The sequence below is a fragment of the Orycteropus afer genome, unplaced genomic scaffold (assembly GCF_000298275.1).
Source record: "Orycteropus afer afer isolate SDZICR_OR568_19922 unplaced genomic scaffold, OryAfe1.0 scaffold00070, whole genome shotgun sequence".
NCBI lineage: Eukaryota > Metazoa > Chordata > Mammalia > Tubulidentata > Orycteropodidae > Orycteropus > Orycteropus afer.
In genome coordinates this window covers 8,331,582-8,349,532 of record NW_006921657.1, presented here as the reverse complement: position 1 = coordinate 8,349,532, position 17,951 = coordinate 8,331,582, and the positions used below count along the sequence as shown (strand labels likewise).

Here is a 17,951-nt window from a genome sequence, read left to right as displayed (position 1 = left end):
CTGGGTTTTACCCCTTTCTCCTGCTCTTCCGGCCTGCTACTCTGTGCTATGCCCGTGCTTACCTTGCTCCCGGAGACCCAGTCCCTCTCGGGTCTCCTATATATATATATATGTGTAGGGTTGACTATAAACATGGAGCACAGCCATCTTCTGTAAACCTCGGCTGCTTTTGAGTGGGCCCACCCATCGTGCTTGCCTTCTTTATGGTTAGTTCCTTCAGCGTTTTTAGCTAGGTCTAACGTCTAGGCGCTCTGGTAGCGTAGTGCCTAAGGCACCTGACTGCTAACCAGAAGGCTGGAGGTTCAAATCCACCAGCCACTCCTCGGAAGGAAGGTGGGGCAATCTACTTCCCTAGTGATACTGCCTCGGAAACCCAAGGAAGGGTTGCTATGAGTCAGGTCCAACTTGACGGCACATAATAACAAGAACAACATCTCTTCTCATCTTCCTCTACCACCCCTTCCTGTGTGTGTTTTGCCTTTTCTAGCTTCTCCAGAATCATGCACCAAACCGTGAAGGAGCTGGCACCACAGTGTAACGTGTCCTTCCTGTTGTCGGAAGATGGTAGCGGCAAGGGGGCTGCCCTCATCACAGCCGTGGGCGTGCGGCTCCGAGAAATGTCCCCGAGCAGCTAAGAGCCCGGGACCCTCAGCCTGCCACCCTTCCAGCACATCTCTCTTCAAGTGGCACCCCTCTGTTCCTCCCAGTGAGCTGTGCTGGGAGGCCACTGGCATAGGAGCCTGCCACAGCCACAGCCAGGAAGAAAACAGAACCCAACTCATGGCATATAAAGTAGGGTACAAGCTAGAGTGTGTGCTGTTGGTAATCTTGCTCACCTCCGGATCCTTCCTCACCTGTCCTGCCACCACTCTGCATGATTTGATTTCCACCTGGTCATATGTTCCCCACGTGTAAAGCCTAGTGACATCTACTTCTAATTTATGCATTCTTCCAACGAAGTTATTTATTGGCTCGAGATGAAAAGTCACATCCTTGGACAGGCCCTAGGGGCCGCTGATGCCTGTCCTTGGGGACGAATCCCCTGTGTGAAATGTATTATCACCAGCAGACACTGCCGGGACTCTGCCTCCCATGGGCACCACCTGAAGAGTACGTGTGGACATAGCATTAGCCACTTCTTCCCGTCCCAGCGCCTGCTGCCTGCTGTGTGGTGTCCCAAGTCCCCATTGGGATGTGTCATTGCCACCAAATTGTGTGTCTGTGGAACCAGTCATAGCAGCATTGTGACTGTCATGCATTCTGTTTGTCTTGTGGGGGGAGGTGGCAGTCCCGTGGGAAAGTGTCTTGTCTCCATTTGGGTAAAAGGAATCAACCAACCAATGATGCCATCACTGGAATCTCCCATTGCTTTTGTGAGCCATGTTGTATGACCTAGTAAACTTTGTACCAACTCAGAGACCTGTGTAATGCTTAATGTCTGGGGGAGGGGCAGCAAAGTCTTAGAGTGAGGCAGAAACCTTAATGCTGTGATACTTGTGGTCTTGTGGGTGTGGCAGAAGGAGCTCTGGTGGCATAGTGATTGAAACATTTGGCTGCTCACTAGAAGGTTGGCAGTTCAAACCCACCAGCTGCTCTGCTGGAGGAGGATGAGGCAATCAGCCTGCCTAAAGATTTACAGCCATGGAAACCCTATGGGGCCGTTATACTCTGTCCTAAAGGGTCTCTATGAGTTGGAGTCATCTTGATGGCAGTGGGTCTGCGTTTTTTTTTTTTTTTTGGCGGCAAGGGCAGTGTGGAGAGAATTTCAAATGAACATTGTGTCATTTGGAGCCCCTTGCCTTAGTTTGGCACAAGGACCTCCCTGCAGTACATCAGAGAAGTAGCCTCTCCCCTTGTCTTCCAGCACCTGACCTACCAGTTCCTTATTCTAGCCCCTGGGTCCTTCCTTATGGAGGGATACCTGCAGCCTCCCTTCAGTACCTTTAAGAGGGTTAAAGACTGTAAGATCTCCGTCCTCGGACAGATGTATCGTGTCTTTTCTTGACCTGTCCTTCTTACTTACAGCTGGAACAAAGAAAAAGATTGGCTTCCAGGCACATTTTGGGTTCAGTGAGAGGATGTTGCAACACTGGTGTCACTGCCCCACACACTCACCATGCCCAGATGATGCCCTTTCATCACCCTTTCTGCCAACTCTGAGACAATAGGTTAAATCCTAGCCCTGCCCTAACACAGATGAAGTTTCAATGGATCCCAGCGTACCAGCATTTGCTGTATCTCCCCTCCCTGATCTTAAAGTAACTCCTTCCACAGGAAATTTGCCCTTACTTGATCCCTTTGCCCCGCCCCCACTTCAAACACTGCGTCACCCCATGGACACCGTTATGGATTCTCCCACAGCCCTTTGGTGGATCCCACGTCAGTCCATATGACTAGACCTCTTGGTGGACCTCCCCCAGGACTGATTACCGACCCATTCAGTCTGGTAAGAGTCTCTTTATTTGGGGTACTAGCAGTGACAGTGTCTCTGGCGAAGTGACCTTGATGAGAACACAGATAACATTAAATATTTTGATGTGCATTTACAGTATCACATGGTTCTTCAGGGAATTGGGGAGGGGAGGATGAAGAGGCAGGCAGGGAGAGGTGTGGGATGGGCTAGGCGTGGAGCCTTCTGAGGGGTGGAGCAGCCGGTATCCTCCATCTGCCACCTTCGTGCTGCAGAAGTGAAGTGGGAGCTGTATTGCAGACTTGCAGGAGGCTTTCATCACATGGCCAGTATCATAGTAATGAAAATCAGAGCTGCTGTTTATTGAGTACTTACTCTGTGTCTGGCCTACTGGGTTACAGGCATCACCTTCATAGATCCCCACAGCATTCTTGTGAGGTAGTTTTATCTTTGAGTGGAAGAAGAGGCTGAGGTTCAAGTGACTGGCCTACAGCAACAGAGCTGGAATTCAAGGCTAATTCCTTTTGATTCCTAACCACCATCTACACTAGACTTATCTTTGGGTTCTTAAATGCAGAGGCAGAGAAACCCTGGGCAAACCACAGGCAATGGACTTCCAATATAAGACGATTCCTCCTTTATATCTTTAGCTTGATCATGAACCAGTATCAGGGTTGCATGCTGTTCACAGACGTGTTTTATGGCTTACTCAATGTTTTATGAAAACATAAGGTGCATGTTAAAGTTTAAAGTTTTGGATTTCTGGCTTCTTTAAAAATAAGATCTGGCAACAATGGACTGCTGTTCCCACTCATCAACAATTGTCTAGAGCTGAGCAGCTGCTGTTCCCTTTGGATGCCTGTTCCTTCCATTTTGCCACAGTCTCTACCATTCCCTATTACCCCAACACTGAGGCATCACATTTGTAGTTTTTCTTTTATACTTGATCCAATTCATTTATGTTGTATGCCCAGCCCCAGGAAGGCATTTGAGCTTGCAGATCCTGGATGAGATAAATGTGAGCTCCTGTTGTCTTCTCTGATGTACATTCCATGAAACGCTCTCTGGGATAGGTGGCTGGATCCTTTTAGAGTCAGCACTCTCTACATAGTTCATGGCGCATCTTTCTTTTCCATTGGGGTATTAAAGGGTAAGGAGCACTGGTGGTGCAGTGATTAAGGCATTTGGCTGCTAACCAAAACGTGGGCAGTTCAAACCCACCAGATACTCCAAGGGAAAAAGAGAAGGCAGTCTGCTTCCATAAAGACTCACAGCCTCAGAAATCCTGTGGAGCAGTTCTACTCTTTCCTGTAGGGTCACTATGAGTCGGAATCAACTCCATGGCAATGGGTTGGGTTTGGTTTTTATTGAAGGGTGGGGAACAGGTCAACTTTCAGATCTTGTCCTCTCAAATTGGCTACTTCTTAATGGGTGCTGAGCCTCACTCTGCAGCCAGACAGAGGGCTTCAGGGTTCCATGAGCACCTCATCTTGGCCACTCTCAGGTTGCCCATTGGTAGCCTCGGAAGGGGCCATGAACAAAGTGTCTTTAGTGTGACACCTATTAACCCTCATGGAGAGGGATGGAGTGTGAGTCAGCTCGAGCTTATCTCTCTCAGTTGGTGTGACCCATGGGCAGCAGCGGAAAGCAAGTCGGAATCCAGAGCGAAACCTGGAGGTGAAGGGTCACCATGAGCAAGGTGGAAGGGGTGTGGTGCCGGGGGCTCTTGTGTGGCTGCCCCACCCCTAGAAGCCCTTCAGAGCAGCCTGCTGTCTTACACCACGGAGCCTACCTTTGCCCAGTGTCTCTTGAGAGACACATTCTTTAGTGGATTTGGTTTTTGAAAACAGCCAGAAGTAGTCTGGAGCCAAGTCTAGTGACTTGAGTGGGTGATTAAGGGGAATTAGACCAGTTGTTATTACAAACAAACAAAAAGGAACAGCAGATTTTCTTGTCTGACTTGTTAATTGGCTTTGAAAGGAGTATTCTGAGGAGTCTGTTGAAAAATTTGAGCTTTGGCAACGTTGGTGAAATAAGGACACTCTTCCCAAGGGATATTCTTGGAAAGAAAATACACATGGGGAACTCCTAAGTTTTGGTATATTTGCTTGAAAAATAAAGTTTCCTGCCACAGCAGCATCAGAGTTCACATGTGAACTGGAATTCTGTGGAACTGACATGGGTGGAAGACATGATTTGGCGGAAGGAGAACACGGCTGCTCAGAGAGGCAGAAATGAGACCCTGTATGACAGCCTAGAGAGAGCAGGAGAGAGAGAGATGGAAAGAGAGAACACTATATCGTCTGTTCTGGGATGTAGGGTTCCATGTTCCAGAAAACCAGGCTTTGTTTGGTTCCTCACCTTGTAGTTCCACAAGTTTCCACAGTGTGGCGCTTGATAGTCTCTGTATCTTACAGCCACACTCCACTTGTCCTAAATCGAGCTACGGATCATTCCTTCACCCCACATCAGCTCATCCTCCTCCCTATACCCAGTGAGCTCTTAAGAAATCTTAATTCTCTCACTGCCTTCTGGCCTGCCCCAGGTGGGTGTGATATCTAAGCAACAAAGACCCTAATGGCATTATGAGTGGCCTGGATACCTGGGCAAGAAGTAATGAAGGGCACAAAGAGGCCAACCTGACCACATCACTGTCTTACTCAGTGACCATGGCTCACCTTCTCTGGCAGGCCCCATCTTCAAAGTTTTCCAAAGCTGAAAGCAGGATCTGGGTGCTGGGGCTCTTCCCTGGCTCACCCCACATCTCTACAAGTGCCCCAAAGAAGTCCCCACCCCTCTCTAGGACTCTGCTTTTCCAGAAGAGTCTGAGGGAAGACTGAGATCTGGCCCCTCCACTCTACTGTCTGCCACGATCACTTCTAGCTGCCCTGAAAGCCGCTGGAGGACAGGAAATACATTGTGTCCTTCCCAGGGAGTAGCCCGTCCTATGTCCTGGCCCCAGCTTCCTACTGGGGGGTTGGTGCTCTGCTCCCCTCGCTCCAGGAAAGGCCAGCCATCAAATGCCCCCCCCCACCAGGCTGCCTGAGCTCCTTTCCCTTACCACAGGAAGCTCATAAAAACGTCAGGACAAGTTGTGCTTGTGTGGTATATTTGCCACTGCTGATGAACCAATTTTGATACGCTAATTAAAGGTTAATGATATTAGGGTTTGTGTTGTAGTACAGCCTGTTACCTTTCAACAAGGAACCCCGGTGTCTCAACAGTTAAGTGCTCGGTTCTGAACTTAAAGGGTTGGCAGCTCAAACCTACCCATGGGTTCTGCAAGAGAAAGACCTGGCAATCTGCTCCCGTACAGATCACAGGCTAGAAAACCCTACAGGGCAATTCTCTGTCATACCGAGTCTCTACGAGCCGAAAATGGATTTGACTACCTAACAACAGGGAGCTCTGGTAGCATAGTGCCTAAGGTGCTAGACTGCTAACCAGAAGCACTCCTCAGAAGGAAGATGGGGCAATCTACTTCTGTAGCGATACTGCCTCGGAAACCCAAGGAGGGGTCACTATGAGTCGGGTCTGACTCAACAGCACATAACAACAACAACCTAACAACATGGGTTTGGACAGATGCACAATGTCATGTATCCATCATTAGATTACCATGCAGAATAGTTTCATCACCCTAAAATTGCCCTGAGCTTCACCTATTCATCCCTCTTCTGACCCTCCCACCTGCTGCTGCCCCCCAACCACCCCCATTCCCTCAACCACTGTTTTTGCTGTCTCTATAGTTTGCCTTCTCCAGAATGTCATATCGCTGGAATCCTGTAATACGTAGCCTTTTCAGACTGGCTTCCTTCACTGAAACCAAAAAACAAAACTCACAGCTGTCTACTCTATTTCAACTCATAGCCATCCCACCTGGGGTTTCTGAGGCTCTATCCCTACAGAAGTAGATTAACCAGTCTTCTGGTTAGCACTAAATGCTTTAGGCACCACACCACCGGAGCTCCCTTCACTTGTTGTTGTTGTTGTATGCCGTCGAGTCGATCCCGACTCATAGTGACCCCTCCTTGGGTTGCCAAGGCAGTATCACTACGGAAGTAGGATTGCCCAACCTTCCTTCCGAGGCAGTGAGTATTTCAGGTCCCTCCTTGTCTTTTTGTGAATTGATAGCTCATTTCTTTGGATGGCTGTATGGTATTGTAACAAATGTACCATTTGACCAGAGATGTTAACAGGAGAAACAGTGAGTAGGGGGAGAGGAGGAGGCATATGAGAACTCTCAGTAATTTCCGCACAATTTTTCTGTAAACCTGATACTGCACTAAAAAAATAATAAAATCCATTTTTAAAAGAAGTAAAGAAAAATAAATGTCAGTACAGAAGTAAGTCCCTCCCTCCTTCGCGTCCCTCTTTCTTTCCTTTTCCCTCTTTCTGACTCTCCCCACCCCCACTCCAGCTCTCTGACCCTCCCTCTCTCCTCTCCTTTTCCCATACAGACCCCAGGAGAGCGCAGACAGACAGTAAGAGCTTTGGCCTAGGCAGTCGGACATGGCTTCAGGGAGGAGAGGAGCCTCAAGAGGAAGGATTGTGCTGTGGGCTGGACTGTGAGGATAGCATTCCCGTGTGAGCATGGCATGGCAGACAGAGAAGCAAAGGCTCAGGCAGGAATAAGGGCAGTGATTTGAGTGGTCCCTGCACAACTGGGTGGGGCCAGGCCATGGAGCTGTGAGGGCTGAGGGGAGGGACTCATGGTGGGGCTCACCTGCGGTTGAGGCAGCAATAGATGATGGGATTGTACATAGTGGAGCTCATGGCCAACCAGAAGAGGGCCAGGTAGACCTGCTGGATGAACTTATGGCAGTAGATGTCCTCTTGGAAGTTGCCCAGGATGAAGTAGAGGTGGTAGGGCAGCCAGCAGACAGCAAATGTCACCACCACCAGCACCATGGTCTTCACAAACTGGCCCAGGAAAGGCTCAGGTTACTCTTCAGCCTGTGAGTTCTAAGGCCCCAACCCTTCTGAGGGCAGGGCAGGGGGTGCCCCTCAGGCCAGCCTGGGAGACCTCCACAATCAGGCCTCATCTCCCTCTACTGTCATGGTTCCTTAGAGCATCTGCTGCCCAGACACTCCTGAGCCTCAGCCTCAGGGCCTTTGCACAGGCTGGTCCTTTCACCTACACTGTTGTCTTTCCTTTGAAGTCCTTATTCTTCAAAGCCCAACTCCACTGCCCCCTTCTCCAGGAGGCTTCCCAGAATCCTTCACTCATAAAGCAACTCTCTCTCCCTGGAGAGTGGCTGAGATTTACCTTCTAATCCTATCCTTAGGAGAGCTCCTGTGTCAGCGCTGGGTTCCAGGAGGCCCTCTCTATGGATCTGTGTCAGCCACGGCCTATCTAGCCACAGGCTTCAACCTCTGCCCAGGAGGCAGCCCTCACCCTTCTCCTCCTCACAGCCTTCCCTTTGCAGGCACCTTCCTGCATGGCCCTGCATGGCTCTGAGGGATGGAAAGTAAACCAGAGAGGGCACATGGAGCCCACCCCTCCATATGAGAAGGGACACTGAAGTGGAATCCCTGACCAGCTACTTCCCTGAGCCATCTTGTGAAAAACACCTAACGACAGGTGGGAAGCCATGGCATTACCTGGGTAAATGATGTGATTAACCCATTACCTCTTCCAGTCTCCTAGCAGGAAGGGAACATGAAAAAGATAATGAACTCTGATTGGGAGAGGGTGGAGGTGGTCTGGACAAAGAATGCTACATCAGGACCCTTGGGGGCCCTGGGTGGCAGGGAGGAGAGGACACTGGCACTATGAGTGGGCATAGAAGACAGACCTGAGGAAGCTGGATCACAGGAGCGTCTCCATGGTCTCTGAGGTCTATACTTCCGGCATCTGAGGATTTGCCTGTGATTCTAGCTGGGTGGCTCCTGCAGTTCTGGGGGCTTCTTAAACGCTACATTCTGGCTATTCAGAACATCTAAGATTTTAGCACTCATAGGAACCTCTCCTTGGGTTTCCATATCTCTATGGAAGCAGATTGCCCAATGTTCCTTGAGAGGAGTGGCTGGTGGGTTTGAACCACCAACCTTCTGGTTAGCAGTCAAGTGCCTTAGGCACTATGCTACCAGAGCTCCTGCCTTAGGCACTAGGAGTAGTGATATGCCCTAGGAAATGCAAGGAGGGGTCGTTATGAATGAGTCATGTCCAACTCAAAGACAGTGAGTTTGGTTTGATTAGTTTTACCTTAGGCACTATGCCACCAGAGCTGCTAAGATTTTAGGATTCTATCTCTGGTGATGTAGTGCTTAAGGCATTTGACTGCTAACCAGAAGGCAAGAGGTTCAAACCCACCCGCCACTTCTCGAAGAAGGTTGGGCAATCGACAGTGATAACCCACTGCCGTTGAGTCAAGTCTGACTCACAGCGACCCCTCCTTGGGTTTCCCAGGCGTTATCTACTAAAGTAGATTGCCCAACCTTCCTTCTGAGGCGTGGCTGGTGGGCTTGAACCGCCAGCCTGCTGGTTAGCAGTCAGATGCCTTAGGCACTGCGCCACCAGGGCTCCCTCCTTAGTGATACTGCATTGGAAACCCAAGGAAGGGTCGCTATGAGTCGAATCCGACTCGACGGCAGTAAGTTTTTAGTTTATCATTTTAAGATTCTTGGAAGTATCTGAAATCCCATGAGGTATTAGGATTCCCCGATTCTCCTAGGATTCCGGGAAGTTCCTTTAACTTTGTATTTAGCTTAAGACCAAAGGCTGACCCACTCAGCCTTTGAGTGGCAAGGTATCGGTGGATCCTTTCCGGCTACGTTCCCTTGAAGGACAGGCGGTGAGTTGTGTCAGAGGGCTTCCGGAGGCGGGGCCCAGCCTGACCTCGCCCCAGCCCACCTCCCCCCCTCCCCTCCTGCCTGCCGGGTTCGGCTACCCCTGCCCCAGCGCTAACCTTTTTCTTCGCCTGAAGGTGGCGCAGGCTGGCGCCGTGCTCCTGATGCCCAGGGACCGCGCGCCTCCAGAGTGTGACGCCGATGACGCTGTAAGCGACGAACATCACCATAAGGGGAAGGAAGTAGATGAGGGCGATCACTGCGAGGTGGTACCTAGAAGGAGAGCCAGGGCCTGAGCACCAGACCGTCCACGGGGCAACTCCCAGCACTTGGTCCCTGAAACCCCGCGGGCGCTCTTGCACCAGGGTCCTGGCTTTCTGGGCTGAGACCTGAGGCCCGTCTCTGGGCCGCCTTGTAAGTCCTTTTTGTTGTTGTTGTTTGTTTGTTTTTAAAAAGGCAACATTGGCTAATCTGTATGTCAAAAGGAGGACTTCCTGTGCCATGGAAGGAACAAGAGTATTAAGCCAGCATTCTTCTTTGTTACAGACAAGTACATAAAAGGAAATAAACATTCATAAAAATGAATGCGGATGACCAAAAAAAAAATATGTATATATTTTTTTAAATAAAAGATACCATTAACACGATGAGAAAGTAAAATTACTTACCCCATCCCCACCACTGTTAGTTAGGCATATTTCCTTCCAGAATCATAGGTATGTATATATGTATATGTATGTCTGGTAGCATAGTGCCTAAGGCACTTGACTGCTAACCAGAAGGCTGGTGGTTCAAACCCACCAGACACTCCTCAGAAGGAAGGTTGAGCAATCTACTTCTGTAGTAATACCGCCTTGGAAACCCAAGGAGGGGTCGCTATGAGTCGGCACATAACAACAACAACATATGTGTATATATAGATATATACATACATATATATTTGAAACATATCTATAGATAAAATAATTTATTATATATTATCTACATTATATATTGAGGGGCTCTGGTCATACAGTGGTTAAGGCATTTGGCTGTGTTGACCAAAAGGTTGGAGGCTGGGACCCACCAAGTACTCTGTGGGAGAAAGATGAAGCAGTCAGCTCTTGTAAAGATTTACAGCCTTGGAAACCCTATGAATTGGAATCAACTCAATGACAGTGGGTTTGGGGTTTTTTGGAGTTATATATTGAAGGATCCCTAGTGGTGCAGTGGTTAAAACACTTGCCTGCGAACCAAAAGGTTGATGGTTCAAACCTACCAGCTATAAAGATTGACAGTCTTGGAAGACCTATGGGGCAGTTCTACTCTTTCCTATAGTGTCACTATGATTCGGCATCAACTTGGTGGCAATGAACTTGTTTTTTTCTGTATATTATAGATCTAATTATATGTCTTATATGGCAGTGGAAAAGTACCACATTGTACATGCTAGTCTGTCATCTGCTTCCTGCCCATCAACATTAGGCTGGGAACATCGTTCATGCCAGCAAACAAACTTCTTTCACAGCACCTTTGAGCAAGTGGCCCAGACTAGTGTCACATGGTTCCTTACCCAGTCCCAGGAGGACACCCAGGCTGTGCTGAGGCTGCTTCCTTTCCTTTTGGAAAAAGAGTAAAGGAGATGTGTGTTACATCCCAGCATGATGCCACAGCCTCCCTCCAATAAGGTGCAGGCTGAGGACCAACTCCCAGGCAGCTCTGCAGTGGGAACCCTTGGAGCATCCTGTGAGGGGGCCCGAGACCTGCATCTAAGAGGCTGAAGTGTTCCCAAGTCCTGCCTCTTGCCAGCTCACTGGGGGCCTTTTAAGAAGTGCTAGCACACTGACGGCATGGAGTAGGTGGCTCCAACAAATCTTTCCCATAAAGCCTCGTGTTTAAAATTCTGCCAATTACAAAAGGGTTGGGACCTCCTAGGCCCCCTGATCCTCATTCCAGATCTGGGCTGAGAGCCCTGCTCTTGGGTCAGGTAAGAGGCGAGGAGGAGCAGTGGATGCCAGGCCCTTGCACTTTACCTTCATCACGAGATCACAGGGTGTCTGAGCTAGAAGGACCTTGAGGGTCAACAGGACCACTTGCCTCATGGGGAAACTGAGGCCCAGAGAGATGCAGTAAGTCTGTGTCATAAAGAACAGCTCTACAGACTTAATCAAGACCCAAATAATTTCCCTTTCATTGAGGGTCAGTCCTGTGGAGGTGTAGTGAAATGAGTTCCTTCATGTGGCCTTTTGCCTTGGTTCTTTGGAAAAAATAGCTCTAGAGATTTTTCCAGTAAGTCCTGAGGAGTTAACCTTTGCCCCAGTTTTCTATCCCAGAGGGTTTATTACTTTTGTCCAGGTTGATTGATGTTTCCTGGGTAAGCTTAAAAATTTTGTGGTTTGATACTTTTTGTCTGGCCCTGGGCTGCAGCCTGTCCTATAATTGGTCTGTTTAATGAACCTTGCAGGGATCGGCCAATATTATTATGCAAATGAAGTGAATATAGCCTATTATGCAAGTGAAGTGCCTGTGGCCTACTGAGAGGAGATTGGTCAGTTTGTGGCCCTGGTGGGAGGGCCATGCCTTAAACTGATCAACCCCACAGAGACTGGCAAACTGGAAGAAGAAGAAAGAAGCAGAAAGGAGAAAAGTCAAGAAAGGCAAAAAGAGAGAAGATGCAGAGAGAGAGAGAGGAAGCAGATAGAGAAAGAAGGAAAGAAGCATAAAGGAGAATAAGCAAGAAGAAAGGAGCAACAGAGAGAGGAGGCAAGGAACCTCCTAAAAGAGCTGTAACACAGGTCAAAGACTGTGCCACTGAAGTTAGCAGGAGGCCCAGGAGAATCCCTGTGGCAAAGTGACTGGTGACAGCAGAAACCTCCTGCTGGGAGTGCAGCTAAGAGAGCTGAGCAAAACTGCTGCATGGCTATGAGCTGGGTCAGTTAGCAGTGGAGAGGGAGGATGAAGGCCGAGAGGCCTGCACGATTGACGGGGTATGCATGGCCAAAAGAAGGCCTGTCCTGAGGGAGCCGAGAGAAGGCTTGTTGTCCTCAGGAGGCTGGGAGGGAGTGTGCATGGCAGAGAGAAGGGCCTGTTTGCATGCCTGGCTGAGAGGAGCTGAGAGACCTGTCCAGAATTGACAAGGGAAGGGTGTGCTCTGCACTGTGGGAAGGCCTTTCCTAATCTTTCCTGCCTGCTTCTTAATCTTGATCCTGAGTTGTTCCCTGTTACTTCCTTAATAAATTACTCAACTGTACATATGGTCCCTGAGTTTTGTGTGGCCATTCCAACAGATTATTAAACCCAGAAGAGAAGTAGAGAGTTCTATGGGAGGGCTGCTGGTGTCAGAATTGGTAAAAAAGGTTGAAGAGTGGAGGTATGTCTGACTTGTACCTCACAGTAATCAGCCATGGACTGATCTTGGTTCTCATTATCCCCCTGAAGTTAGACAGGTTCTGACATCACTATTACTACCATTTACAGAGGTCAGAAAAGTGGGGCTCTTGTTTAGCCTCTAATTTAAAATGTGGTATTGGATAAGTTAGGTTTCTCCCTCAGCCTCAGTTTCCACAGCTATAAAATGAGGAGGGAATCCCACGTGTGAGTGACAGCTGTTGCCTCCTTCCTTCCTAGGGACCTGGTGCAGGACAGGCTATCATGCAGAAGGGACCTCTGAGGAGCCTTGGGGACCAGGTTCTAGGACCTGCCAAAGTTAGAGATGCCTCTCCTCTCGGGCTATATTTTGGTTTGAGGGCTACTTACATTTTCCTGGAGACAGCATCAGTGATTTCATCAGACATCCCCAGCCCCCCCACACACACCCAGGACATAGGTCTGTGAGAATGGAGCCCCTAACTGAACTCTCATTGGAAGCTCTCCCACCCAAGAAAAGCAACATACTCTCACACAAAAAGCCAGGCTTCTCCAAAGTCTTCTCTCAGAATTCTGACTAAAATAAAGCATGTTTTTCTTAGCCCACCCCTGCCTCCTGTGTCTCACTGCTGCCTGAATGGGGGTTGGAAGTCACAACCCCCAGAGAGCTGATACTTTGTACCCTAAATTCTTACTGGTCCCCCTCTCAGGAAGAAAGGCCTGTATGCATTTAGGTGGAAGAACACCGCCTCCCAGTGGCCAGTCCCAAAATGTTCCGCTCACCACCACCATCCCCACCTTGAAGTCAGAGAGCGGGGTGCTTCCCCTGTCTGCATGCTGCCCTCCAGTGAGTAGGCCCTTCTGGGAGGGTGTGCTGCGTGGTGGGGATAGAGACCCCAATAAAGGTCTTCCCTCGAGTCTCTCAGCCCTCACTCATAGGCTTCTCACAGAAATGGTCCCTTCCCCAGCGATGAATGGCACAGAGAGGTCTTCTTGTGGCAGATGCTGGGAACAGATGGAGACCAGGTAGCATTGGGGGAGGCGTATTGAGGAAGGTGGGGGTGAGGAGGCTGTGCTGCCGTCGTTACCTGGCAGCCCTCAGCTCAGAACATTCCACATCTTCACACTGGGGTAGCTGGGAGTTTGTTGGACCAAGTCTACCACCTGTGGATTTGTTTTCATTTGTCTTTTAGTTAAACCACCTCATACTAGCACCAGTTCTGTGTAGAGTACTGTGCTAAAGGCTTCATATGCATGTTCTCATTTATATTCACAAAAGTACTATTACTAATCTCCATTTTAGAGAGAAGTCAAAGGCCCAGAGAAGTTAAATGACTACTCGAGGTCCTGCAACCAGGAAGGAATAGAGCAAAACTCCAACCTTGCTGACCCAGTCCAGGACCCATGTCATCCAGTTCTTTCTCCCTTGTTAACCAGGGCGTGATGCTGGGTGGCTCACAGAACCATGCTGAGAATGGGAAAGGACTTACCCAGGCTATGCAGTGGCTGGGCCATGCCTGAGTTCTTTTACACACTCCCACGCTGCCCCCCAGCCCATACTGCCCATCTTAACATGAAGAAGGCACCAGGAATCCTACAGAAAACATCCCAAGCTGTATCTACTTGCCCTTTCTGCTTCAATACCTTGGCTCTCTGTGGCCAGAGCATATACAGTGCTCTCCCTAAAATACACGTTTTCAACATGTACCTATGTGCACACACACATCTGCAAGCAGACCCATCTACTTACATATACACATCCACATATGCGCAAGTGAATGCAGCATGCCATACATGTAGACTCACAGACATGTACATATATATATCTCTCATTTAGGGCTACATATATAGTTAGGAGATTGGGCTCGGGATGAAGACTGGCTGGATTTGAATCCTAGCTTTACCACTTACTAGCTGTGTGGTCTTGGATAAGCCACTTAGTTTTTCAGTACCTCAGTTTTCTCATATGAAAAGTAGGAAGGATGATAATAATACATACACAACTGATTATTTGGAGAATTAAATAGGATATTGTATGTAAAGTGCTTACAACAGGCCTGGCAGATAGTAAGTGCTATGGTAAATGTTAATATATATGTTTACTCACCTAATATCATATACACTCATAGGTATGTGTGCAACCCATTACCTACTTGGACATACATGTGCCTACATGCATGTACACATACGCACACATGTTCATCCTCAGGTGTATACTCACACATACATACATCATTGCCCCCCAACCCAGGAAGCCTTACAGGAGGTGTGTCATGCCTTTGCTGTCTTCGGGCCAGGCCACAATGCACTTGGTGGCACCCTGTTCCATGGTGATGGTGGAGTAGAAGCACTGGGGGAAGGCGAGGGCCAGAGCCACCAGCCAGATGCCAGCAATAACTGCTTTGGTGCCAAGGGCTGAGAGCCGAGGCTGGAAGGGGTGGACGATGGCCATGTACCTGTGAGCAGAGGGTGAAGTGAATGGTGGATGTACTTCCAGCAGACAGCCCCCTAACCTCCCTCTTGCCATTCTGGGATTATAACCTCCAGTCCCAGTCTCAGCATTGCTGCCTAGTGACTGCAGATACTGGAGCCCTCACCCAGCCTGCAGAGAGCCAGCAGGGCTGTGGCTTTCCCACAGCCACACAGCATACTAGCACCCCAGCCAGGCCTCTACCATGCTACCTCCCTCTGAGCATGGACATGCCCTCAGATGGCCACAAACCAGTGGTATGACCACACTAAAAATCTATTTTGGGGAAGGACCAAGTATTCAGCTATAGCCTAAAGCTCGGTCCTGCCCGTCCCACAGCCTCTATGCCAGTCCCTGTCTTGCTCAGAAACCTTAGTGGAGCCAACAGTCTACTGGCGAAAATGTACTGTATCTGCACTGTCCCACTGAATTGTAGTGAGTGCCACTGAGGAACTCAATGTTTAAGTTTAAATGGACACATATTGCTTATGACTAAAGTACTGGCCCAACACTTTAAACGTGGCATCCAAGGCCGTCTGTTGCACTCTCCACCCTTCTCCAGCACTGCTTCTAGCACCTTCTCTGGCTCACTCTGGCTGTGGAACAGCCCTGCATCCCCTCTGCGGGACGTTTCCACCCCTGCTCAGCCTGGAACTCCTCCTTCCTCTCCAGATTCATTAAAGTCCAAGTGAAATGACGTGTCCTGCATGAAGTCAGAGTCCCTGCATGGTCCAAATGGCTGACGTGTTCCAGCTGCTGGACAAAAGTTGGAAGTCTGAGCCTACCCAGAGGCACCTTGGGAGAAAGGGCTGGCGATCTGCTTGTGAAACTCAGCCTTTGAAAATTGTAGGGAGCGCAGTTCCACTGTGACACACAGGGGTCACCATGAGTCAGAGGTGACTCCATGGCAACGGGTTTGGGTTGTTTTCCATGAAGTCAGCCAGGAGCCGATTCCTCAGCTCCTGCTTCTCTCTGGGGAAACCTGAGTGGGATTTGAACTGCCATTCAGTTCCCTTGTGCCTGGTGAAGTGCAGGGCCTGTTACCAAGTTACCTCACGCAAGAGGTGTGATCTCCATTCTCCACATTAGAAAATGGACTTAGAAAAGTGAAACAGCCCAGCCCGGAAGAGGCAGAGCTGGCTCTGAATCCAGGTTTGCTACAGCTGTGTGCCACCAGGTCATGTAGAATCAGCTCCCCTCTGTTCCTAGGGCCCAGAAAGCCACTATAGGCACCTCCCAGGGCCTGGTGGGTCTGAGACTGCGTGGGTCTAGGGCTCTGACTGAAGAAGAACTCTGGGGTAGCCATCTGCTTCCGCAAGGTCAAAAGACCCAAAGGAAGCCATCTACCCACTGAGGCAGGAACCTGCCTCTGTCCCTGTGAAGCCTGCAAGGTGCTGTGTGACATGGTTTCCTCCTCTGAAGACTAAGACTAGATTGGTGTTCTTTTTGTGTACATGGACTGTCAGTCTGAATTATACCCTCTTCTCCCAACTCTCCCCGTGGACTTAAAGTTCCCCTACCATATCTGTCCCCAATCAACTTTAAAAGGACTCGAGAAATCTCCACAGCTATCTCACTCACCCCAGCCTCTCCCTTCTCACAGAGATCACAGTCTGTAGCCTCTGAGAAGACACAGGACAATAGTTGGTCTTACTGTGAGGAACAGTCAGGCCCAGCTATATGCTGTGTAGATCCATGCTTCGTAAGGAGGCCCTAGGTGGCACAAATTGGTAAGCGCTTGACTACTAGCTGAAAGGTTGGTGGTTTGAACCCAGCCAGAGGAACCTCAGAAGATAGGCCTGGTGATCTGCTTCTGAAAGGCACAGTCTTTCTACAACAACAGCATGATATATAATACCAAATATTTCCCATAGTATGATCTATCCAGAAAAGGGAAATTATCTAAGCAATTTATTGTTGTAAAAGAAATACACCAAAACAAACACCAACTCTAGAGAAGATCCCAGAATATCCCCACACACTGCCCCACTCCTTCTCTTACAGCCTTGAACAACTCATCTAGTGCAAAGTTCTTCCTTGGTCTAACCTTAAGCCCCCTGCTTCGGTTCCACAGTCCACTGTCTTCCAGATAGTTTGGGATTATAACCAGGTCTGTCCAGGAGGCAATGCCCTGGGTACTCCCCTTACTTTGCTGTGCAATCGCAGGCAACTCATCACCCCATTCTGAGCCCCAGCAAAGTGAGAAGGCTCCCCCAGCTTCCCCAACACCCCTTTCTTGCCTGTCAGCGGTGATGGCTGTCATAGAGTAAATGCTGACAAACATGGCTGTGATGGGGAAGAGGTTCTGGAAGTAGCAGAAGGTACGGCCAAAGTACCAGATGTTGTGGCTGGCATAGACAAAGTTGAAGGCAGCGTTGAAAGCAGCCATGCAGAGGTCAGCCAGGGCCAGGTTGACAATGAAGTAGCTGGTGACTGTGCGCATCCTCTGATGGGCCAGGATGATCCAGATGACCGTGGCATTGCCTGTCACGGCCACCAGCACCAGGGCCAGGTAGGCTGAGGCCCACAGTGCCAGCTGCCAGCTGGGCATGGAGAAGGCTGTGATGCCTGTGGTGTTGATGCTTGTGATGTTGGTGTCAATCAAGACGGTACAGACCCCCATGGCTTCCTCCAGGTCTCAGATGAGGGGCCTGGCTCTGTGCATCCACCTGGGCCCTGGTGCCCTGCCCAGATTGTCAAGGAAGAGAAATCCCCTTGAGTACGTGGGTATGGGGGAGAAAGGGGTAGGTGCAAGGCCACGTTAAGGCCTGAGGGACAGTCCAAAGTCCCTCTTGGCATGAGCTGGGCTAAGGATGAATCAGGCTGAGCAGAGCCATTGCCATTTCAGATTTCCACATCCTGGCCAGAATCCTCAAATGCCGCAGGGAGATCTAGAATCCACAGTTTCAGAGCAGGAAATATCCTTCAAAATCA

General features: G+C 49.4%; 2 protein-coding genes across 2 annotated transcripts in view; one reads left to right on the top strand and one right to left on the bottom strand.

Moving 5' to 3' along the window:
* The window catches only part of HK1 (hexokinase 1), a 92,548-nt gene extending 91,913 nt beyond the window's left edge, over positions 1-635 (top strand). The window contains exon 18 of the mRNA XM_007940667.2: positions 488-635. Within this exon, the coding sequence (XP_007938858.1) occupies positions 488-635 (148 nt within the window). The remainder of the gene's footprint in view (positions 1-487) is intronic.
* Positions 636-3,876: 3,241 nt separating this feature from the next.
* TACR2 (tachykinin receptor 2) lies at positions 3,877-17,640 on the bottom strand. The gene is made up of 5 exons (XM_007940721.1): positions 17,258-17,640; positions 14,809-15,003; positions 9,322-9,475; positions 7,137-7,333; positions 3,877-4,081 (listed from the first exon to the last, which is right to left on the bottom strand). Exons 1-5 carry the CDS (start codon positions 17,638-17,640, stop codon positions 3,877-3,879), a joined length of 1,134 nt encoding a protein of 377 aa, XP_007938912.1.
* Positions 17,641-17,951: the final 311 nt, after the last annotated feature.